Genomic DNA, 24,270 nt, shown 5'->3' with positions numbered 1-24,270 from the left:
GACCCGTGGGGAATTGGGGGGCCAGCATATCGCAGAGAGGGCGTGGTGGATACAGAAGGGGAGGGCCAAGGGCTTGCGGTTCGGGGACTCCCAGAACTATGTTTTGAAATGCCTGTTTAAGATGTGGAGGTGAAGAACACTGGGCTCGGCACTGCACTGAGTCGGCCAGGGACCACAAGAACAAGACTATGGACCCCAGGCACGTGGAGGTTTCAGAGGCAGAGGAGTCTACAGGGGCAGACACCAGGCCCCAAATCCAGGTGCAGCGCCCTTCACTCAGTAACTAGTGGTTGACTGGGGCTGGGGGAGGAGTAGTACTGAAGGGACCCAGAGAGACAAGACAACATAGGAATGGCAGATCCTCTGTTATCCATGACAGTGGAAGGCACAGAGATGACCTTCCTGGTGGATTAATAAAGTATTCTGATTCTGATGATTCTGACACTGGAGCGACTTACTCAATGCTGAAAGCTACACCAAGCAGCCCACACAGTGTGTGTGGTGGGTTTCTCTGGGGTTCCAATGACTGCCAGTAACCGATCCAGCTCTGATCAAGCTGGGGAAACAGACTTTGAAACACAGATATGTGGTGTCTCCTCAAGTGCCTGTAAATCTGATGGGCAGGGATCTGCTCATTAAGCTGGGAGCTACTATCATGTGCTCTGCAGATGGACTAACTGTTACCCTTCCAAGAGGAACACAGTTCCTGTGCTTGGGGATGTACTCAAAAAACCAATACCTGGTACAAGACTGTGCACAACCTACAGCCGATATATACTGGGGACAGCTGGTGGAGGAAGGCATTTTGAGACAATACCAGCTGTGGAGGCCTTGGATCAAGAGTCTGGCCATCTACTCCCCACCCCGCGATTTTGCTCTCTTTTACGATAGGGACGATGATTATGGAACGCCAGGACTGCCATAATGAATTAATTAAATACACCATTAAATAATTAATTAAATGTGGCAATAATTAATTAAAATTGGAATTAATTAATTAAATAAATAGTTATGACACATGTAATTAATTAATTATTGACACATTTAATTAATTATTTATGTATTTCACATTTTAATTAATTATTGACACATGTAATTAATTAATTATTGACACATTTAATTAATTATTGACACATTTAATTAATTATTTAATGATATATTTATTTATTTCATTTTGGCAGTCCTGACGCCTGGCTCTCGTCATGAAATAATTTTATCTGTCAGCCTCACCCATCAAACTCAGGGGGCGGGGTTAACGCTGCCCATGCAGCTTCTCTAACATTTGATTGGTTGCCGTGCAAAGTAAGTCAAAACAGGTCGATCCTAGAAAATCGATTGCTTGTGTAGACTTGGGGCAGCCAGTTATCCCAGAATGCAGATCAAATCACAAGCAGCAATGGTGGTGGTGTAGTTTTAAAATACCCCGTTTTTCTGTCACCAGCTACACTTTTAACAGTGTTTTAGCCGCGAATGTCGCGACGTATGTCTGGTCAGGTTGTCAACATAGAACATGTTTGCAAAAGTGCTCAGATGTTTTCAGAGATTTCACTAGCTCTGCTAACAATTAGCATGCAGAGTGCACCGAGGGGGTTACGTTAACCGGTTTGTTTACATATTCCACTCTCCGTGTTCCACATGTTGCATTCGCAGATTCTCATTTTCACCGAACGATCGTCTCTTTCCGCCTGGTCTTGTGTCTCTGTGCTTCTGTAACATAAAGAACGAGCTGACATTTTTCTCACGAAACCAGCGATCAGCTCAACAGACCCTCAGTTTACCTGCATGCATCCTCCTCCTCATCTGTCAGCTGTTTAACACCTGCTGCTAATTCAAGAAACACGCCTAGTTACCTGGTGATAGTCACAGTTTAACTGGGCAGCCGGTGCTCGATATAACGCAATGTCAGCGCATTTTTCTGCACAAGATAAGTAAATATAGTGTTTTCCCCGAGCGCAGAGCTGCTGGAGCTCGTTTCCTTACAGAGCACTTTATAGGCGAACAGCTTTATCAGCGGCTGATGTCCAATCACCGGCACACAGCTTTCAAACCTCAGCTGAGTTTTAGCTCTCAGTGGTTAAACGCTGGACTTCATTCACTCAGGTTCTGTCTGTCGGGTCACGTTTACTTCGCTGTTTTATTTACAACTGAGCAAATCGGTTTGGCTGAGGTTAAAGTTACGTTTCATAACTGCATAGTTTCACAGACGTTTAATGGTTCACTGGCACATGTGTTAGACTGAACTATCATCTAAATATCATCTGTTTTTTAATAGTTATTCAACTGTATTCTAAGCACCAGCTGTCTGTTAGAATGTGATTTTTTTTCTCTCTCTGTTGGCAGAGGTATAAAAATGCGCAGGAAAATCTGACATGCATGGCGAACTTCACCGACAATATTTAGGGAGGAATAAACACACATCAAACATAAATGAACCATTTGTCTGTCTCCATAATTGAGAGAATTTTCTCTTCTTATGTCAACACTCTCTCTCTTTTTTTTTGCTTTTTTTTTGCTTTTTCGGTCATGTTATGTTTACCTGTCAAAGGCTTGTTACAAACTATGAAACACATTGTGCAGACTTCTGGATGTTAGAAGAAAACTAATACTGCTCATGAATGAGACTAAGGGCAGGAAGGTGTCCTTTAAAACTAAACATGTTAATAGGACCTCCCTGTTTATATCATAGTTTATGATATAGCACGTGTATTTCAGTAATAGCCTGCTGAGGCCACTATACGTGCTGGCCTCATATCAAATGTGAAGGCAGACTGAGTCTATGTTTGACGTTTTTTATATCTAATCTTCCTTTTCAAACATTTAAACAGCAGCGAGTCTGCAGCTGAGGGAATACAAATTCAAATTGTCGGAACAGGTTTGCTCGTTTCTTGGATTCATTTGGTGATTTATTAAATGTATAACTGTTATTCTAATCTGCTGCTGAGTCTCTTACACTTTTCTTTATGCTGTATATTTTCACGTCTCTGGAATAGTTGGCAGTTAGATAGTCAGCTGGGAAACTTTGTGTTAACTCATGGAGCTGAGGATATCGTGGATATGCTGACCTCGCTGCGTGGTGTACAGAGCGAGGTCAGCATGATTAATATTCACAATAAAAATATTAGCCGAACATCATGAAGTCTGTATGTGTTTCATAGTGTCGAACAACCTTTGTACAGTTAAAGCCAGCAGTTACTACATGACGGAAACACCAACGTTATCTCTTTTATGTGTTTATACACAGGTCACGCTGATTACTGAACAAAAACCCAAAGATCAGATGTTAAACAGATTTATTTGCTCTCTCTCCTCCTTAAACATCAGAATCAGAATCAGAATCAGAATACTTTATTGATCCCTGGGGGAAATTATTTTTTGTTACAGTGCTCCATTTTAAACCAACATTAAGACAAGACAGACAATACGCTAACTAAGAATAGTACAATATATACATATATATACATACATACATACATAAGTCACTTATAAATAAATATTTGGAAAAGAAACATGTGTAGTTGTAGCAGCAAACAGTGTGTTAAGTGGATGCGTTGTACAAAACATGTAAACATGTTTTTAATGTTAGTTATAATTCAGAATTGGCGACTGAAACACGTAGGACACATAAGAACATCAGGAAATAAAACATCGATAAATATAACCTCAGTAAAAGAAGTCAGCGGGGGTTACTACAGCTGTGTACCGGGGCCTGCGCTTTGTCGGTGCGATTGCTTGCGAGGCGAGCGGGTCTATCCCACGCTTTGCCGTGAGACTGGGCAGACATCTCCGAAATCATCGAAACACTTTTGCAAAGAGGCTGTATCTTGACAAACCGACCAGACACATGAAGATTAAACCACTACATTCTCGGCTAAAAAAATATTAAAACGGTATTTGGTAACACACAAACAGGGTTTTTCAAAGCTCAGTTCTGTTAGCTTCCACATGCTGGTTGTTGTGTGCTAGAAACAATGGCCACCAGGCCAAAGCAATAGTTTTGACTCGATCAGCGTTAACCCCGCCCCCTGAGTTTGATGGGTGAGGCTGACAGATAAAATTATTTCATGATGAGAGCCAGGCGTCAGGACTGCCAAAATGAAATAAATAAATATATCATTAAATAATTAATTAAATGTGTCAATAATTAATGAAATGTGTCAATAATTAATTAAAATGTGAAATACATAAATAATTAATTAAATGTGTCAATAATTAATTAATTAAATGTGTCAATAATTAATTAAAATGTGAAATACATAAACAATTAATTAAATGTGTCAATAATTAATTAATTACATGTGTCATAACTATTTATTTAATTAATTAATTCCAATTTTAATTAATTATTGCCACATTTAATTAATTATTTAATGGTGTATTTAATTAATTCATTATGGCAGTCCTGGCGTTCCATAGATGATGACATCTACCGAGAACAATTCTCGTCTGTTCTTGAAAGTCAGACCTGGAATGTATGTTCACACAACATCTATGTAGGCCCAGAGGTGGTCGCGGTAGCAGTAAAATTTACGGACGAACAACTGCCTTGGTACAAAATAATAATAATAATAAACTTTATTTATAAAGCACACTTAAAAACCAAGGGTATGCCAAGGTGCTTAACAAGTAAGATAGAGTATAGGAGGAGGATAATAGAAATAGGACCAAAGCAAGTACTAAGTATGCAAGCAGATAACTGTCACTGATACATAGGAAAGCAACAGGTACAGAGCAAACAAGAATTTAAATGAGCATAAAAGTGCATGATATAAAATCATAAAAGAAATATTAACTAGAGGGAAAGGCAAGATTGAATAAGTGGGTTTTTAATCGTGATTTGAAAAGTGCAATGGAATCAGATGCGCGGAGGTCGAGAGGAAGGGTATTCCACAGTACAGGGGCAGCCAGAGCAAACGCACGGTCACCCGGGACTTCAGTCGAGATATGGGTTGGGTCAGAAGTAGTTGAGTAGCAGATCTGAGTGTTCTAGCAGGAGTATGTGGTTTGAGAAGTTCAATAAGATAACTTGGCGCTAATTTATTAATAGTTTTGAAAGTAAGGAGTAATATTTTAAATTGAATACGGTACTTTATGGGCAGCCAATGCAGGCTAGCTAGGACAGGAGAAATATGGCAAAATTTCCTGGTACCAGTCAGAAGGCGGGCTGCTGCATTTTGGACTGTTTGCAGTCTAAGAAGAAGAGAAGAGGGAAGACCATAGTACAAAGAGTTACAATAATCCAACCTGGAGGTCAACCAGGTTTATTTTTACAAAATGGGGTCTGATTCTGCACCCCATATCACATTGGCGGTCCATGAAGGTCATCAGGCGAAGGAGATGGGGTCAATGGTCAAGTGAGCATTGGACAGTGCTTGGTGGCAGGCCACACAGATTCCAAATGTTTGGTACGTACCTACATGTAAAATATATTGTATCACCTATCTTTCAAACAGTGGTACTAGAACATCAGCAAATTTTAAGAACACATGGCAGGGAGAGAACTGATCATCCTGATGCAGTGGCCGCACTCTCAACACTCCCTGACACTCTGTGGTCCGCGGAGCCCACTCACGTGGGCCTGGCGACCTGTTTGCGCGTGCTGTTCCAGCTGAAGTCTGAGGCACCAATCTGGAGACCACAGTACAGACACAAGCCAGAAGCAGAGGGGATTGCAGAAACCATTGAAGGGCTACTGAAAGTACGAGTGCTTGAGCCCTCACAATCATTTTGGAACACACCCTTTTTGCTAGTGGAGAAGCATCGGAAAGGGAAGTGCAGATGGTGTATGACCTCAGGGCCATTAACGCCATTCTCCGTACTGACACTGTACCTGTTCCAAATCCCTATACAGCGCTGACGGCAATAACAACGGACCAGAAGTGGTTCACGTGCATCGAGCTTGCTAACGTGTTTTTCTGTCTCGCTTTACACGAGTCCCTGAGGGACATCTTTTCATTTACGTATAAGGCCAGTAACTCAGGTACACGCGCCTACCGTAAGGCTTTGCTCTGTCTCCTGGCATTTTTAACCAAGTGGTGAAAGACGCTCTGTCACCGTGTCTGTGAAGGTTCTCAGTCATCCAGGTCATCGTAGTCAAAGGAGCTTGCAAAGAAAAGCGTCTGGACTTCTTTAAGTTACTTGAAGACGTTTCACCTCTCATCCGAGAAGCTTCTTCAGTTCTAAGGTCAAATGGGGGAGAGTCCCAGATTTAAACCTAGTGGGAGTATCCCCCCACAGAGGGACAAAAGGACCGCCTGGTGATCCTCTAATCGCCTGAGCCAGGGTGTGAAACTGGGTCCCAATCAACCAGGGTTTCGGGTGAGCTCATTGTGAAACCTGGCCCCACCTTATCATGCGAATTCCTGAGGTCAGATGGCCCAGGATGTGAGTGGGCGTTAAGGCGTCTGGGGAGGGAACTCAAAACTGGATTATACAGTGGGGCAAAAAAGTATTTAGTCAGCCACCGATTGTGCAAGTTCCCCCACTTAAAATGATGACAGAGGTCAGTAATTTGCACCAGAGGTACACGTCAACTGTGAGAGACAGAATGTGAAGAAAAAATCCATGAATTCACATGGTAGGATTTGTAAAGAATTTATTCGTAAATCACGGTGGCAAATAAGTATGTGGTCAATAACAAAAATACAACTCAATACTTTGTAACATAACCTTTGTTGGCAATAACAGAGGTCAAACGTTTACTATAGGTCTTTACCAGGTTTGCACACACAGTAGCTGGTATTTTGGCCCATTCCTCCATGCAGATCTTCTCGAGAGCAGTGATGTTTTGGGGCTGTCGCTGAGCAACACGGACTTTCAACTCCCGCCACAGATTTTCTATGGGGTTGAGGTCTGGAGACTGGCTAGGCCACTCCAGGACTTTCAAATGCTTCTTACGGAGCCACTCCTTTGTTGCCCGGGCGGTGTGTTTTGGATCATTGTCATGTTGGAAGACCCAGCCGCGTTTCATCTTCAAAGTTCTCACTGATGGAAGGAGGTTTTGGCTCAAAATCTCACGATACATGGCCCCATTCATTCTGTCCTTAACACGGATCAGTCGTCCTGTCCCCTTGGCAGAAAAACAGCCCCATAGCATGATGTTTCCACCCCCATGCTTCACAGTAGGTATGGTGTTCTTGGGATGCAACTCGGTATTCTTCGTCCTCCAAACACGACGAGTTGAGTTTATACCAAAAAGTTCTACTTTGGTTTCATCTGACCACATGACATTCTCCCAATCCTCTGCTGTATCATCCATGTGCTCTCTGGCAAACTTCAGACGGGCCTGGACATGCACTGGCTTCAGCAGCGGAACACGTCTGGCACTGCGGGATTTGATTCCCTGCCGTTTTAGTGTGTTACTGATGGTGACCTTTGTTACTTTGGTCCCAGCTCTCTGCAGGTCATTCACCAGGTCCCCCCGTGTGGTTCTGGGATCTTTGCTCACCGTTCTCATGATCATTTTGACCCCACGGGATGAGATCTTGCGTGGAGCCCCAGATCGTGGGAGATTATCAGTGGTCTTGTATGTCTTCCATTTTCTGATGGTTGCTCCCACAGTTGATTTTTTCACACCAAGCTGCTTGCCTATTGTAGATTCACTCTTCCCAGTCTGGTGCAGGTCTGCAATACTTTTCCTGGTGTCCTTCGAGAGCTCTTTGGTCTTGGCCATGGCGGAGTTTGGAGTCTGACTGTTTGAGGCTGTGGACAGGTGTCTTTTATACAGATGATGAGTTCAAACAGGTGCCATTCATACAGGTAACGAGTGGGGGACAGAAAAGCGTCTTACAGAAGACGTTACAGGTCTGTGAGAGCCAGAGATTTTCCATGTTTGAGGTGACCAAATACTTATTTGCCACCCTGATTTACGGTTAAATTCTTTACAAATCCTACCATGTGAATTCATGGATTTTTTTTTCACATTCTGTCTCTCACAGTTGAAGTGTACCTCTGGTGCAAATTACTGACTTCTGTCATCATTTTAAGTGGGGGAACTTGCACAATCGGTGGCTGACTAAATACTTTTTTGCCCCACTGTAGATGGCAGACAGTTGGTGCCGTAAACCACCGCCTCTGTTCAAAGATGGTCGCTCACAGTGGACATAGATGGCTTCTTTCACTCCTCTTTCAAACCATCTGTCCTCTCTGTCCAAAATGTGAACATTGGCATCCTCGAAAGAGTGTCCTTTATCCTTAAGATGCAGATGGACTGCTGAGTCTTGTCCTGTGGAGGTGGCTCTTCTATGTTGTGCCATGCGCTTGTGAAGTGGTTGTTTGGTCTCTCCAATGTAGAGGTCTGGGCATTCCTAGCTGCACTGTACAGCATACATACATGCTAACTGGGGACAAAATGTAAAAGCCATACCACAAGGGATTTAGGGGCAGGGATAGCTCAGTATGTAGAAGGATTGCCCCATGATTGGATGGTCGGGGGTTTGACTCCACTGAACGCCTACCCTGAGGTACCCCTGAGCAAGGTACTGTCCCTACACACTGCTCCCCGGGCGCTGCATTGGTGGCTACCCACTGCTTCACTGGTTAAATGCAGAGGAGTAATTTCCCTACGGGGACTAACAAGGAACACATGCTTATGACCCTAGAACCGACTCGCCTATCTAGATCGACTCAATAGGAGTGCCAAGGGGAGTTCCGAACGAGTATAAACTAGTGGATCAAATAGCTGCAGGGTTTGAAAGTATATTCATATGGATAACTCCAAATAAAAATGTTGACTGCATAAATGATGTCCATTACAATGTGCTGAGACTCTCAAACTTAACCAGCGACGTCATGGAGCGGTTCGCAGAGCAGCTGGGGCCAACCTCGTTGATGGGAGTGCAAAATCAAATGGCTCTGGACATGTTGTTGGCGGAGAAAGGGGGTGTGTCTGCCATGTTTGGAGACTTGTGTTGTATCTTTATCCCCAACAACACCGCTCCAGATGGCTCCGTAAATCGAGCTCTGACGGGGCTGAAAACTTTATCTATAACCATGCACGAACATTCAAGAATTGACAACCCGCTGGAGAGCTGGATGACTTCTCTCTTTGGGCAATGGAAGGGTTTTTTTATGTCTGCAATGCTTGGAAGCGGCCAAATGGATTGAGGAGTTACACAATGGAAAGTGTGGTGACCTTTTTTCCAAAGGTCAAGAGAGGGAATGTGGAAATAAAAGAAAATACATAATTGCTAACATGGCTTTTATTAGTGGCATTTTATTAAAACTTTTATTAAATGTGTAGTTGTAGTTATTTTTATACACACATTGCAAATGTTCTCATTAAGAGTTGGCGCTCAGTCCTTTTAAGGTCATAAGGTGTAAGGTGACTCAGAGTGCAGAAAGTTCAATCCAAACACGCTTACAGACACAAATAACAGTTGATGAGTTTTAGTTCAGAGGTGAGATATATTTTTGCTTGTAACTGCATTTGTGCCTGCATAGCAACAGTTGGTACAGGATTTGCTAAAGATAAGCATAAGAAGTGCAAATCAACAGGAAACATCTGGAGGGTAAGACGGTTGAAAACGCCATGTATGGTAAAAATGTTGCTGATAACGAAAACTTGTTTAACTGTCACTAACTGTAACTAATGCATGTTATATTATTTGCTGACACAAGCGGCTGAACCCTGACATATCAAAACCATTTTGAAGTGTGCTTTCTAGCAAGGATCTATGCTGATGATGCTACTGTATACATCTCCCCACGTGTGTGTTCAATAAAATCATTGTTTGACTGAACTCATCAAGACCAGTGTTTGTTTGTTCTCATCCTCAAGTAAAGAATAAGGACAGTTGCCTGTAAGTTTTAGGTTTCATTTTAAAATTTTAGTTCTAACCTTTAGGGCCCTACATAGTCAAGCTCCCCAATATTTATCTGACCTGCTGAAACCGCATTCATTTTTCCAAACTCTAAGGTCATCAGTTCAGAGACTGCTGGTGGCCCCACACACTCGATTTAAAACCTGCCTTTCAGGCAGTGGCACCACGGTTGTGGAATTCTCTTCCACCATTTTTGCACACCACCAGCACACATCCGCCTGTCTAGAGTTTTATCATATCCCGTGAGACCAGCCATCAGGTATAATAAGCCAGCTGGTTGTCCTCTTTCTGTGTGTTGTGACTCACTGGATATAACATTTCCCTAATCATCAAAAAATGTGAAAATATCGATGCTATGTCAGGACACACCATTTGACCATTATTTTTATTCACTTGGTCAAAGGACGAACGTAGAGTGTTGTCACATCTTCTCTAGTAAAAAATCTTTCATGGAGTGAATTACTGGAATTAATGACTTCACGTGGAATAGTTGCAGATTGCTCTATGCACACACCTAACCTCCACACTCTGCTTCCAACAATGCCCCCGGGCATACAGCTCAAGTCCATCATAGCCCTGCATATGCCCCCTTGGCACCATGCCGGCACACTGTACATATCTCTCGCTGGTTAGTGGCAGAAGACACGCCTCCGCCGTTCCTGCCCCTCCATGAACTGCTCGAGCATCGAGGCTCAGTAACAAGCTTCTCCCTCTTTGGGGCTGGGCTGCAGTCACATTATCATTGTGTAATGCAGCCTCCTAGCACAAGCGAAAGGTCGATCCTCTAGCCCCATTTGACCTCCCTGGAAGTGTCATCAGTGGTCCTCCCGCACAAGCCCCAGCTAGTCTATGATCACCAGGCGAACATCACTGAAGTGGCTCCTTGCTACCACCAGAGGGCTCAGCACCACAGCTTCGGCATCCCCCTGTTCCCATTGCATCGCAGCTAGCTCCGTCACCATCTATGCCTGTACCTCCGCTGGTTGTTTGCTTTGTGGGTTTGGCATGTTTTACTAGACAGTTAGGCGCCACTATAACACATAGAGGGTGTGGGGAGCCATAGCCCAGCTGCGCCGGAGTGGACTAAGCCCCAGGACCAGAGGCCTGAGGGCCCCCCCACCCCCCGAAGGGGTTCGACCGAGCCATGGATGCCAGGCCCAGCCAAGCAGCCACTGGGAGTGAGCCAGTACATACCTGAGCGCCCAGCCCTGGACACCAAAAACCACCAAAGCATCGATGCCTGAGGGCATTAGCCACCCGCAGGGAGTGTGGTGAGGGAAGAAAGGCCTCCATACTTGTGTTATTGACTTTTGACATTCTTGCCAGCTGTTTCACACTGTTCTTTCACACAAACTGTTTACATGCAGACTGTAGGCAGACAGTTGTCTCTCATCTCCTCTTCAATTCTCCTTCCTCTGAGTCCCAGCGCACTTTCTAAGTATGAGGGGCATGATTAAACAATAATCACCAATTGTCAACCATCCTCTCCTGGCACTGTCCCCTGAAATCACTGTCCTATCTCTCCTCTGCAGCTGAGCCACAAGCCACACCCATTGCCCAACTTAGGTTAGGGAGCCATTTGGCTTAGCTTAATTCCCCCATGAAATGAGCCATGACCATTTGGACCCCTGGGCTACCCACTGCCCCATCCTTCCTTTGCAGCCTAGTAACAAATCACACGCTTCCAAGGTCAGGTTTATGTTATTCACCTCTGTCATACAGCGGTGGAAAAACCCCTGGACTCACTGCCTAATCCCCAGTGGTCCAGGGCTTTTGGTGCCCTGAGCAAACACTCCCTCTGCCCCCCAACACACACACACACACACACACACACACACACACACACACACACACACACACACACGAAATATATTAAGGATTGTACAGATTCAGATTCGGATTCAGAAGACTTTATTCATACCAGAGGGGCTATTGAGAGACTGACCTTGCCGACCATACATACAATACACAAACATCACATTGGGGAGACAGATCAGGCTGGGTAGCTGGCCGGTCAGCCGCACGAGCAGCGACCCGGAACGGAACAACGGAAAATAAACATCAGGAAAGACAAGGAAAAAAAGAACTCCCCCCAGACTGAGCTCCAACAGGGAGATCAGTTTGAGAACAGAAAAAACCCCACCTCTGCGCATAGCATGTGAAAAACTCTTAATACACCATTGAAACACATGACAAGCAACAGGGAAAGGTAAAAGGTGAGAGACAGCCTCACTTTCTGATTGTGTCCCAAATAAATGACTTTCTCCAGAGCCCATGTTAATGTGGAGAAGCTTACTTTGCGACCATTCCTCCGACAACATGTTGTGTAGCTCTTTCAGTTCCAATCATGCAGATCTGCTTAAATAACAGAGATCATCAAAGAAAACTTTTAGTGTAACATGAAAGTAAAAAGGTTCAACTTTGCAACAAAAGAAAAATGCATCAGCCAGATTAATCCCCAAAACATTTATCCATCCATCAGCCACACACACCACACAACCCTGTTGTTCTCTTACACAATGAGTTTCTTCGCATGTTACCAGATGCGTGCTATGTTAAAACTTTCGCCACACATGAGAAACAAGAAACTCAATGATCTATTAGTTTCACTCATTCAGAACCCCTCTCCAGCATTCTGTTCACCCCTACTATAATTCAGTCATTTTTACTAATATAATACTAGTCCACTAGTCTACATATCACTTTTCATCTCACTACGTGAACCGGACAAGATGATAAAACAGAAACACATGCTTATGATGCTGTCTGGTCTACATGAGCTTTATTGTATGTGTGTATGTGTTAGTAGGATTAATGCATTTTCTGTTTGTGTGTGTGACTTTCTGTACCTTTCTCTTTGCAGTGCTTCAGACACCTTCTCAATTTTCCCACTTACAGCAGTCAGTTTTTCTCCCAGGTTTGCTAACCCAATTTTGATTTCCCACACTAAACAACCTCACCTGCTCCTTCCACTCTGGTTTCCTCTCCCCCTTGCAGCAGTCTTGTGGCAGTTCTCCTCTTCAGCTTGGTCCTGTGCAATCCTGGCCACAAATTCATATTCCGGGGCTTTCATCAGGCGCCCTGGGTGTCCTGGCTGTCGACAGACTTTGGTGTGTCCTCCCCCCTCCTCGGTGGAAGGCCAGTTCTTGGGATCCAGCTCTGAAGGACCAAATAAATGTTGGGTCTGCACTCGCAGGCCCCGCTGTTTCAGAGACTTATCACCGTGAACAAAGCAAGACAATTCTTCTCAGTCAGTTTACACTTGCTGCACAAGGGAAGCCTGGTCAGCTCTTGGACCTGAAAGCTCCTCACCTGATCCCAGTCAACTTCAACTACCAGTGTCCCCATGCTGCCTCTTATTCAGTGACAAACAGTTACACAAACACCCATTGCAAAACCATAGATGGTGTGTATCATAACAGTTAAAAGCACTGCGTGTGGTGTGTGTGTATACATGTGCGAGCATGTGTGTGTGTGTGTGGGTGCGTGCGTGTGTATACGTGTGTGCGTGCGTGTGTGTGTGTGTGTGTGTGTGTGTGTGTGTGTATAGGTGTGTGTGTGTGTGTGTGTGTGTGTGTGTGTGTGTATGCATGTGTGTGTATACGTGACTTCTTGCTGGTCATAAAAGGGTCATCTCCCCTCACCCCTGTATATGGCTCATCTCCTTTAACGGTCCACCATATACAAACACAGGTGAGGCCATAAAGGGCAGGAAGTAAACATTCCTCACTAAATAAGGAAACCAGAACCTTACTTAGAATGTGCCTGCAGTTAAACACTATAGCTATAGCTATAGCATCAGCTATACAGAAAAACATTTAAACATGCAGTTTAAGACAAGGTGTACAAATTTAAACACAACAATGACAACATTTAGCTATTCACTCCAACAACAGCTACCACCAGAGGTAAGGGAGGAGGAGCAATGTGAAGCAGGAAAGTAAATAAGTCAGGATATGGCAAAGAGCTTCAGACAGAAAGGTGGTGGAACTCCACAGCAAGCTATCGCTTCCTTTTTACTAATGATGGAAATGTTTGAAGAAACTGAACTCTGCTTTCCACAGCTTCTTAACTTCTCCTGCAGGAAGCCCATACGACCTCACTCAGTATCTATACTCATTTATATTACATTGTCCTCCATCTCTTTACTGACTGTGACTCTTAATCTGCTGGTCATCATCTCCATCTCACATTTCAAGTAATAATTTTGTCATAGATAAGGTTATCAGGTTTTGTGGATCAGTAAAATGAAGATAACATATTAGAGTATAAGTGAAATGTGTGTCGGTAGTAATGTCTGTTTTTCTCTTATATATATATCTGTATAAAATTGCACTTGTTGCTACAAATAATAATAATAATAACTGTGTCGCTGTCTTTTGTCTTCAGGAAGCTGCACACCCCCACCAATCTCCTCCTCCTCTCTTTGGCTGTCTCTGATTGCCTGGTGGGTCTCCTGATTTTATTTCAAATTATAATTATAGATGGTTGCTGGTTTCTTGGTGAATTCATGTGTAGTATGTATTTTCTCTTGGACTACATTATTACCTCTGCGTCAGTAGGAACCATGGTTCTCATATCAATTGACCGTTATGTGGCTATTTGTTACCCTCTCCATTACTCTACCAAAGTCACCCCAAAAAGAACAAAAGCATGTGTTTATCTGTGTTGGATTTGTTCTTCAGTCTTCCACTGTCTTGTGCTAAAAGAAAACCTGGTGCAACCTGGCAGGTATAATTCCTGCTATGGGGAGTGTGTGGTTGTTGTTGGCCATGCTTTTGGAGTTGCAGATCTATTGTTGTCCTTTATTGGTCCTGTCATTGTGATTGTAGTTCTTTATCTAAACATATTTGTTGTGGCTATGACTCAAGCTCGTGCCCTGCGGTCACATATTGCAGCTCTGACACACGAGGGGTCAGTAAGTACAAATGTTAAGAAGTCTGAAATGAAAGCAGTAAGGACCATCAGTGTTGTTATCATTGTGTTTCTAATATGTCTCTGCCCATATTACTGTGTCACACTCTCAGGTCAAGATGCCATGCTCAGTGCTTCATCTGTTGCATTTGTAATGTGTTTGTTCTATTTAAACTCCTGTCTAAACCCTCTAATCTATGCTTTATTTTACCCCTGGTTCAGAAAATCTGTTAAACAAATTGTTACACTTAAAATATTGAAGTCTGGCTCCTGTGACACCAATATCATGTAAACAGAATGAAAGAAATGACACACTACCAAAATGTTTACCAACTAAAAAAAGGGACAGTCAATTCAAACATACGCTTGGTGTAACTGAAATACAGTGGGGCAAAAAAGTATTTAGTCAGCCACCGATTGTGCAAGTTGCCCCACTTAAAATGATGACAGAGGTCAGTAATTTGCACCAGAGGTACACTTCAACTGTGAGAGACAGAATGTGAAGAAAAAATCCATGAATTCACATGGTAGGATTTGTAAAGAATTTATTCGTAAATTAGGGTGGCAAATAAGTATTTGGTCAATAACAAAAATACAACTCAATACTTTGTAACATAACCTTTGTTGGCAATAACAGAGGTCAAACGTTTACTATAGGTCTTTACCAGGTTTGCACACACAGTAGCTGGTATTTTGGCCCATTCCTCCATGCAGATCTTCTCGAGAGCAGTGATGTTTTGGGGCTGTCGCCGAGCAACATGGACTATCAACTCCCGCCACAGATTTTCTATGGGGTTGAGGTCTGGAGACTGGCTAGGCCACTCCAGGACTTTCAAATGCTTCTTACGGAGCCACTCCTTTGTTGCCCGGGCAGTGTGTTTTGGATCATTGTCATGTTGGAAGACCCAGCCGCGTTTCATCTTCAAAGTTCTCACTGATGGAAGGAGGTTTTGGCTCAAAATCTCACGATACATGGCCCCATTCATTCTGTCCTTAACACGGATCAGTCGTCCTGTCCCCTTGGCAGAAAAACAGCCCCATAGCATGATGTTTCCACCCCCATGCTTCACAGTAGGTATGGTGTTCTTGGGATGCAACTCGGTATTCTTCGTCCTCCAAACACGACGAGTTGAGTTTATACCAAAAAGTTCTACTTTGGTTTCATCTGACCACATGACATTCTCCCAATCCTCTGCTGTATCATCCATGTGCTCTCTGGCAAACTTCAGACGGGCCTGGACATGCACTGGCTTCAGCAGCGGAACACGTCTGGCACTGCGGGATTTGATTCCCTGCCGTTTTAGTGTGTTACTGATGGTGACCTTTGTTACTTTGGTCCCAGCTCTCTGCAGGTCATTCACCAGGTCCCCCCGTGTGGTTCTGGGATCTTTGCTCACCGTTCTCATGATCATTTTGACCCCACGGGATGAGATCTTGCGTGGAGCCCCAGATCGTGAGAGATTATCAGTGGTCTTGTATGTCTTCCATTTTCTGATGATTGCTCCCACAGTTGATTTTTTCACACCAAGCTGCTTGCCTATTGTAGATTCACTCTTCCCAGTCTGGTGCAGGTCTACAATACTTTTCCTGGTGTCCTTCGAGAGCTCTTTGGTCTTGGCCATGGCGGAGTTTGGAGTCTGACTGTTTGAGGCTGTGGACAGGTGTCTTTTATACAGATGATGAGTTCAAACAGGTGCCATTCATACAGGTAACGAGTGGGAGACAGAAAAGCGTCTTACAGAAGACGTTACAGGTCTGTGAGAGCCAGAGATTTTCCATGTTTGAGGTGACCAAATACTTATTTGCCACCCTGATTTACGGTTAAATTCTTTACAAATCCTACCATGTGAATTCATGGATTTTTTTTTCACATTCTGTCTCTCACAGTTGAAGTGTACCTCTGGTGCAAATTACTGACCTCTGTCATCATTTTAAGTGGGGGAACTTGCACAATCGGTGGCTGACTAAATACTTTTTTGCCCCACTCTATGTAATGAAAAAAGTGGCACCTACAAGTAAAGAAATGAAACACAAATCGGGGAGAAATGTACTGCACATGTATGTTCATTCTTCTTATACATTCAGGAACACAAATCATAGAACAAGAATTTAAATTAGAAATACCATTTTGTTATGTACACATATTCCACTGCTTACTAAGGCAACTATCTTATAAGCCAACTACATGGCATCAGCTCAGTGCATTTGGGCATGTGGAGATGGTGAAGATGACCTGCTAAAGTTAAAACTGAGCACCAGAAGGGGAAGGGGAAACGTGTTACCCTGAATTTGGTTTTAGGTGCCAGACAGGCTGGTGGTCTGCATGGATTTTTTCCAGACAGCTGTCTCTAGGTTTTTATAGGAAATGTCTAAACAAAAAAAGAAGAAAAGAAAAGAATTCAATACCCAGTGACTTCTGAATGTACACGTGATCATTGTTATTATTAGACTAAGCTGAAATGTGTATCTTTAAATCTTCTCACACTTCTGGTACAATAATGGATAAAAACATAGAGAAATGAAGTCATCTTCATAGCCTCAGGATGTACTGTGCAAACCTTTAACTAGGAATTACTTCTGGCCTATGTCGCTCCACACATCTCTCCACTCCACATCAGGTGGCTGTAACTCAGGAAGTAGAACAGATAGTCTACTCATCAGAAGGTTCGATGTTTGATCTCATGCTGCCCCAGACTGCATGCCAAATATCACTGGGCAAGATATACTGAACCCCCAGTTGCTGACTTTATGGTAGTATGAATTTGTGTGAATGTTAGATAGTAATGACACAATTCTTTTGTCCTCAGGCTTGTCAGAGAAGACTCAAACTCAGTGTATTCAAAATACAGCAAATCCAATGCATTACCGACAGGATGTGTGTGATATACGCTACAGCCCCACTCCTCACGTCTGGCTTCCACAACCATAATGATTTTACTTAATGATTATCAATTTCATTCAATTCAATTCAGTTCAGTTCAATTCAATTCAATTTATTTATTGTCCCACAAGGGGAAATTAGTTTAGCAGCAGGATAAAAATAAACAGAACAATAATATAAAATAATAATGGCAATAATAGTGATACAAAGTCCAAGAACGGTTATTTGCCATTAAGGAGACAAAATGCAGTATGGAGAAAAGAAACCTGGAGTCTTTTAGTCTTCCTCACAGGCACTCTAAAACGGCGGCCGGAAGGCAACAACTCAAACTACAAAGTAAAAATTTGCCTGTGGGACGGGTCACATTACATGGGACTCCTAAAGTCCTTTTAATTTAAACGGGTTTTACACTTTATGGCCAGCAAGCATCAACCTGCAGTTCTTAGCAAACGTCTCTTGCTCTGCACTATTCTAGAATGGTTTGGGTGTCCTCAGTTCTCAGGTTATAAACCTAGACCTCCAGACGCCGCTGGTCCAACGCTGCATCCAGACGCCGGGGGGGGGGGGGGGGGGAACCAGGACAAACTCGACACGTTAGACATCAACTTGCAAAAAAACCCCAAACCAAACCAAAACAAAAAATAAAGTATCTTGCTCTAAAGTCCAGACACTGGAAGAATTTTTCACGAATGTAATTTAACTTGCCAACTAGCCAACAGATAATCGTTAGTTCATCCAAATTGCACCCTGTTTTGGATCCGGGTCACGGCACCAATTATTGACCCGATTCTTTTTTCCTCAGGCTTGTCAGAGAAGACGCAAACTCAGTGTATTCAAAATATATGCTTTATTCAACAAAACCTGATTGCAAATGTGCACAATGGAAGGGAGATGTGCACCGCACAAAGCCTCCTGCAAATCTAATGCATTACCGACAGGATGTGTGTGATATACCCTACACCCCCGCTCCTCACGTCTCGCTTCCACCACCCGAAGGTTGTCTCCTGTTGTTATCATCTAGCAGCACAAACATAGGTAACACTCTCTGGGAAGTCTGCACTAAAAGATCCTGTTTATCACAGTTTAATGTTGCCAAGCAGTCTAATGACCTAGAGCACAGAATATAAACCCTCAAATCTGGCCTTTAACATTACTCTTTAATATTACACTAAACTTGAAGAAGCTTCTCGGATGAGAGGTGAAACATCTTCAAGCAACTTAAAGAAGTCCAGACGGTTTTCTTTCCAAGCACCTTGGATTGCAATGACCTGGAATACTGAGAACCTTCACAGACATTACACTTTAATATATACTTTAATATATACTCAGCAAATAGGCTCTTCAATTATATTTCATAACAATAGAAAGCACAGGATAGCATACAAGCTTAGAAAAACGTGCTTGTATGAATGGGTGAATATGGCATTTTGTATAAAGTGCTTTGAGTGGTCCAAAAGAGTAGAAAATCGCTAAATAAGAATCAGTCCATTTACATATTCTGTCATGTCTTTAACTCAATGATTCTATGATTAATCTGAGTTTTTCTGTCACTCATCCCCTCTTGCTCCACCTGAACCAGCTGACTGCCACTACTTCAGTTCTTTATTTGTACACTGTCATGGTCCTGGGCCATGTTGGCCCAGTATTCTTAGTTTTTGTGTGTTTTGTATTTTGTTCCCTATTTATGCCTTGGTTCCTAGGTTATTTAGTTAAGATGTTCCTTATTTGGTTACCTCCTGTGTGCCCCTGTGTATCTGTGAGCCCTCGTCTCTCCTTGTGTTTTATTCCGTTTTTTCCCCAGCCCGTTATGTCTGTGTTCTCCCCGTGCTCTCTCTCCTCCTGTCTGAACCTCCGTGTACTTCCTGTTTTACTTTGACAGTCTCTCGTCAGTATGCGTCATGTTGTGTTCACTCCTGCCCTGTCTCGTTATGGTTATCTGTGTCAGCTGTGTTCCCCGTGTGTTCCCACTTCCCTCGTTAACCCTCTGTGTATTTCTGTCTGCGTCTCCCTCAGTTCGGTGTCGCGTTCTCCCTCATGCTGTGTGTGATTCTCCCTGTGTTTCTTGGTGAGCTTTATATTTAGTTTTTCCCAGTTTAGTTTTGTATTACCCGTGATCTGCCTTTCCAGCAATAAAGCTGTGCTCTCTGAGTTTATTCCCCGTGTCCCCGTGAGTGTGCGTTTGGGTCCTCTCCTGCCTGCCACACAGCCGAATCATGACAGAAGAACGCGACCACGACATGGACCCAGCAGCTCACAACCCCTCCGCTGAGCTCCGTGAGGATCTAATCTATACAGTGGAGTATCACTGTCAGGAGTGGGTAGCGCTGCCAGGGGAAGAATACCGGGAGACCGTAGCCATCCGTCTACAGAGGATGGTGTCCGGACTCCCATGGCTATTCGGTGCACTACACCCCCACATCCAGGACTTCCTCGTCTCCACCGTACGCATCTGCCCGGAGCTGCCTCTCCAGTACGAAGAGTCGGAGGGCGTTCAGCCCGGTCCGCTGGAGGATTCGCGGCCCGGCTCGTCTCCTCCCCCTTCCCGGAGAAAACGGCGTTCACGTCGCCGGCGTTCCCGAGCAGCGGAGCAGCTTTCATCCGTTGGCGAGAGCGACTGTCTTTTTCTCGTTCCGCTCGAGCGTTCAGATCCCAGACATCATGATAACATACCCATCGAGAGTAAAGCCGTATTTTCCTCTGTGGATTACAATCTGCCCTCAGCTCAGCCATTAGCCTCACCAACCCCTGCTCAGCCATTAGCTTCGCCAGCCCAGTCAGTTAACTCTCCTACTGTTCAGTTTGCAGTCCAGTCCTCCACTCCCCTGTGATTCAGTCTCCTGTTCTCCAGTCCTCTGTAGCTCCGTCGCCCTCAGTTCAGTGTGCCACTCTGTCGCCAATAGCCCAGTCTCCTCCCGTCCGGTCAGCCCAGTCTCCTCTCTCACCACCACCACCACTAGCTCAGTTTCCTGTGTCCCAGCTCCCTGTAGCACAGCCATTTGCTCCATCAGCAGCAGCTACGTTTGCAACAGAACCATTAGCTCGGTTTCCTGCGCAGTCACCTCTAGTTCATTCTCCTGTGCAGTCACCTACTCCACTCTCACCACAACCATTGCTACAGCCATCAGTGCAGCCCCCTGTGCAGACTTCAGTGCAGCCCCCTGTGCAGACTTCAGTGCAGTCCCCTGTAGTGGTTCAGCGCCGCAGTACAGCTGAGCTGGCTGCACCCGTGGGAGAGAGTGACTGTGAGCCACACACTCAGCCCAAGTTGCCTGATCCCGGACCCCATGACTGTTCCACCACTGTGAGTAACTCTGTTTTGCCTGCCATTGTGTTGCCTGACTTGGATAACTCCGCCACTGTGTGTTTGGACTCTGAAGACGTTATTCCGAGTGACACCTCGGTGCCAAGTTATTCACCGACCGTCCTACCTAGCGATCTTTGTGTTCCAGAGCAATCAGATTCTTGTAACGCTCGCAGCATTTCCTCTGAGTTAGCCAGTATGAATGTTTCACCCGTAGAGTTAGCGGAACCAAAGACTGTTATTCTACACCAGACTCACCGACATACTGCTACCAGCATTGCAGCACCGCAGAACCGTTTTACTCAGCCTGTAGGTTCTGAGGTTTCTCAGTCTGAGCTCAGCCACACACCACCATCATCAGCTCAGGATGTAAGAGTGCATGCTGAGGAGCACAAACCCCCTGAAACTGTGTGTTCCATAGCTGATGCTCCTTCTAGTGACTGTTTCATGTTCCAGCCTGTTTTGTCTTTAGACATTTCTGATGTTTCCCAGCCAACTCCTCAACCATCCATTGCTCTCTCAGCTTCTCAAATAGTTACTGAGAACGAGACCTGTGTTGCTGAGCAAGCCAATGTAACATCCACTCCTAGTGTTCTGCCTGAGCCAGGCGACACAGAGACCATTATCCATTCCTCTGCTATGAACAGTTTACTCATTACACCAGCCCTGTATCTGTGACTCCCAATGTTGCTTCGTCACTTTCTCAGGCTGTGGTTTTTTCTGTGCCACAACTCGAAAAAGCTAACTCAGACGCTGCCTGTGTAAACTCCGCTTCGCTCTTGCCTGCTAAGCATAAGACTGTTTGCCCTGCACAGCCCCAGCCGTTGCATCCCAAGCCGACTGCGTGCCCTGTGCAGCTACAGTTAGCGTCCCCTCAGCCAGAAGTCTCTGCACCTACTGGTCCTGCCACTGCTCCAGCTGGAGGGCCCGAGGAGCCCGTTCAGCCTCACGCCACATCAGCTGGAGGGCCCGAGGAGCCCGTCCAGCCTCACGCCACGTCAGCTGGAGGGCCCGAGGAGCCCGTCCAGCCTCACGCCACGTCAGCTGGAGGGCCCGAGGAGCCCGTTCAGCCTCACGCCACATCAGCTGGAGGGCCCGAGGAGCCCGTCCAGCCTCACGCCACGTCAGCTGGGGGTTCAGGAGAACCGCACCAGCCTCACGCCTCGTCAGCTGGAGGGCCCGAGGAGCCCGTCCAGCCTCACGCCACGTCAGCTGGGGGTTCAGGAGAACCGCACCAGCCTCACGCCTCGTCAGCTGGAGGGCCCGAGGAGCCCGTCCAGCCTCACGCCACGTCAGCTGGGGGTTCTGGCGAGCCCGTTCAGCCTCCTGTCTCCGCTGGAGGGTCCGAGGGGCCCGTTCAGCCTCATGCCACGTCAACTGGAGGGCCCGAGGAGCCCGTTCAGCCTCACGCCTCTTCCGCTGGGGGTTCTGACGAGCCCGTTCAGCCACCTGTCTCCGCTGGAGGGTCCGAGGGGCCCGTTCAGCCACCTGTCTCCGCTGGAGGGTCCGAGGGGCCCGTTCAGCCACCAGTCTCCGCTGGAGGGTCCGAGGGGCCCGTTCAGCCTCACGCCACGTCAACTGGAGGGCCCGAGGAGCCCGTTCAGCCTCACGCCTCTTCCGCTGGGGGTTCTGGCGAGCCCGTTCAGCCACCTGTCTCCGCTGGAGGGTCCCCGGAACAGCCGAACTGTGAACTTTTGTGCTGTCGCTTCTCCGGGTCGACCTGACCTCTTTGGACATTTATCTCCCTGTTTTGAACTGTTTTTGTGTCTTTGTGGACTCAGTTTCGGTTCATGCTCCTCGTCTTTTGTTTGGTTTCGTTCCCTCCGTCCGGGTCCCCCGCCTCCCACCCTGGGTGGGTTGTTTTCTGTTTGTCTTGTTTTGGTTCTCGGGTTTGGGCTGTCGGGAGCCAGCCCTTGAGGGGGGGGTGATGTCATGGTCCTGGGCCATGTTGGCCCAGTATTCTTAGTTTTTGTGTGTTTTGTGTTTTGTTCCCTATTTATGCCTTGGTTCCTAGGTTATTTAGTTAAGATGTTCCTTATTTGGTTACCTCCTGTGTGCCCCTGTGTATCTGTGAGCCCTCGTCTCTCCTTGTGTTTTATTCCGTTTTTTCCCCAGCCCGTTATGTCTGTGTTCTCCCCGTGCTCTCTCTCCTCCTGTCTGAACCTCCGTGTACTTACTGTTTTACTTTGACAGTCTCTCGTCAGTATGCGTCATGTTGTGTTCACTCCTGCCCTGTCTCGTTATGGTTATCTGTGTCAGCTGTGTTCCCCGTGTGTTCCCACTTCCCTCGTTAACCCTCTGTGTATTTCTGTCTGTGTCTCCCTCAGTTCGGTGTCGCGTTCTCCCTCATGCTGTGTGTGATTCTCCCTGTGTTTCTTGGTGAGCTTTATATTTAGTTTTTCCCAGTTTAGTTTTGTATTACCCGTGATCTGCCTTTCCAGCAATAAAGCTGTGCTCTCTGAGTTTATTCCCCGTGTCCCCGTGAGTGTGCGTTTGGGTCCTCTCCTGCCTGCCACACAGCCGAATCGTGACATACACAGGTGCAGGGTTGGGGATTTTTTATTTGCAGTCAGTTGTTTTTAGTCTGTTTTGTGCAACTTTTCAACTGTTTAGCTTCCAGCACAGCTTTCTTCTCTGGTCCCTGCCACTTCTTGATATAGGTGAAAGCCTGATTATCCAATCAGCCCAATCTGCCCTGTCGCCTCCCTAGCACTACCACCTGTACCTACTTCACAACTGCACCTACTACTGCAAGAAGTCTTCAAGTTCTTGCAGCTAAAGATGGTTCTGCAGAGATGCCTGTAGATAGGTAGGTCAGTCACCAGGTCATCTACTAATAGAAAAGTTGGTGGCTTGATCCTTAGTTGCTACAGTCTACAAGATACTGAACCCCAAGTTGCTCTCTTGTGTTCACTGGATTATGAATGCAAGTTCATTTTAAATAGAAAGCACTTAGGTAGAAAAGCATTAAAAAATGCCTTTACGACTGGCTGTGAAAGGGTGAATAAGACATGTTGTATACAACCAATCGAAAGCTCAAGTACAGTAGAAAAGCGCTATATAAAGCTAAAGTCAAATTTATTTATACAGCACATTTAAAACAACAACTGTTGACTGAAGTGCTGTACATTTAAAACAATCAAAAGAGAAAAAAACATAAGAAGACATGACAAAATTTAAGAAAAGAAGCATAAAATGAGAAAGTCTGAGTAATAAAAAAGACAAATGTAGTACAAACTCATTCTGATTTAAAATCCAAGGAATTAAAGTGGGTTTTCAAACAGGTTGTGAAAGTGTTTAATGTTGGGGTGGTCCTGATTTGAAGGAGCAGTCACAGCAAAGGTCCGATTTCCTCT

At 45.1% G+C, this 24,270-nt stretch overlaps 1 protein-coding gene and 2 long non-coding RNA genes across 3 annotated transcripts in view; 2 read left to right on the top strand and 1 right to left on the bottom strand.

Annotated features, from left to right (window-relative positions):
* Window positions 1-24,270, bottom strand: part of LOC145421025 (uncharacterized) — a 353,506-nt gene that overhangs the window by 151,665 nt on the left and 177,571 nt on the right. The gene's annotated exons all lie outside the window — the stretch shown is intronic.
* LOC145421022 (uncharacterized) overlaps window positions 1-24,270 on the top strand; it is a 104,285-nt gene that overhangs the window by 36,528 nt on the left and 43,487 nt on the right. The gene's annotated exons all lie outside the window — the stretch shown is intronic.
* On the top strand, window positions 13,841-15,024 carry LOC113008146 (trace amine-associated receptor 13c-like). The gene is made up of 2 exons (XM_026145341.1): window positions 13,841-14,016; window positions 14,208-15,024. Exons 1-2 carry the CDS (start codon window positions 13,841-13,843, stop codon window positions 15,022-15,024), a joined length of 993 nt encoding a protein of 330 aa, XP_026001126.1.

Source organism: Astatotilapia calliptera, chromosome 16 (genome assembly GCF_964374335.1).
Source record: "Astatotilapia calliptera chromosome 16, fAstCal68.1, whole genome shotgun sequence".
Taxonomy (NCBI): Eukaryota; Metazoa; Chordata; class Actinopteri; order Cichliformes; family Cichlidae; genus Astatotilapia; species Astatotilapia calliptera.
This window is presented reverse-complemented; position numbering and strand designations above follow the sequence as displayed.

Excerpts from the sequence above, each read along its gene's own strand:
- LOC113008146 (XM_026145341.1), top strand. The coding sequence starts at position 13,841 with ATGATGGAAATGTTTGAAGAAACTGAACTCTGCTTTCCACAGCTTCTT. Across the intron at positions 14,017-14,207 it reads ATCTCCATCTCACATTTCAA|GAAGCTGCACACCCCCACCA; the intron begins GTAATAATTTTG and ends TTTTGTCTTCAG.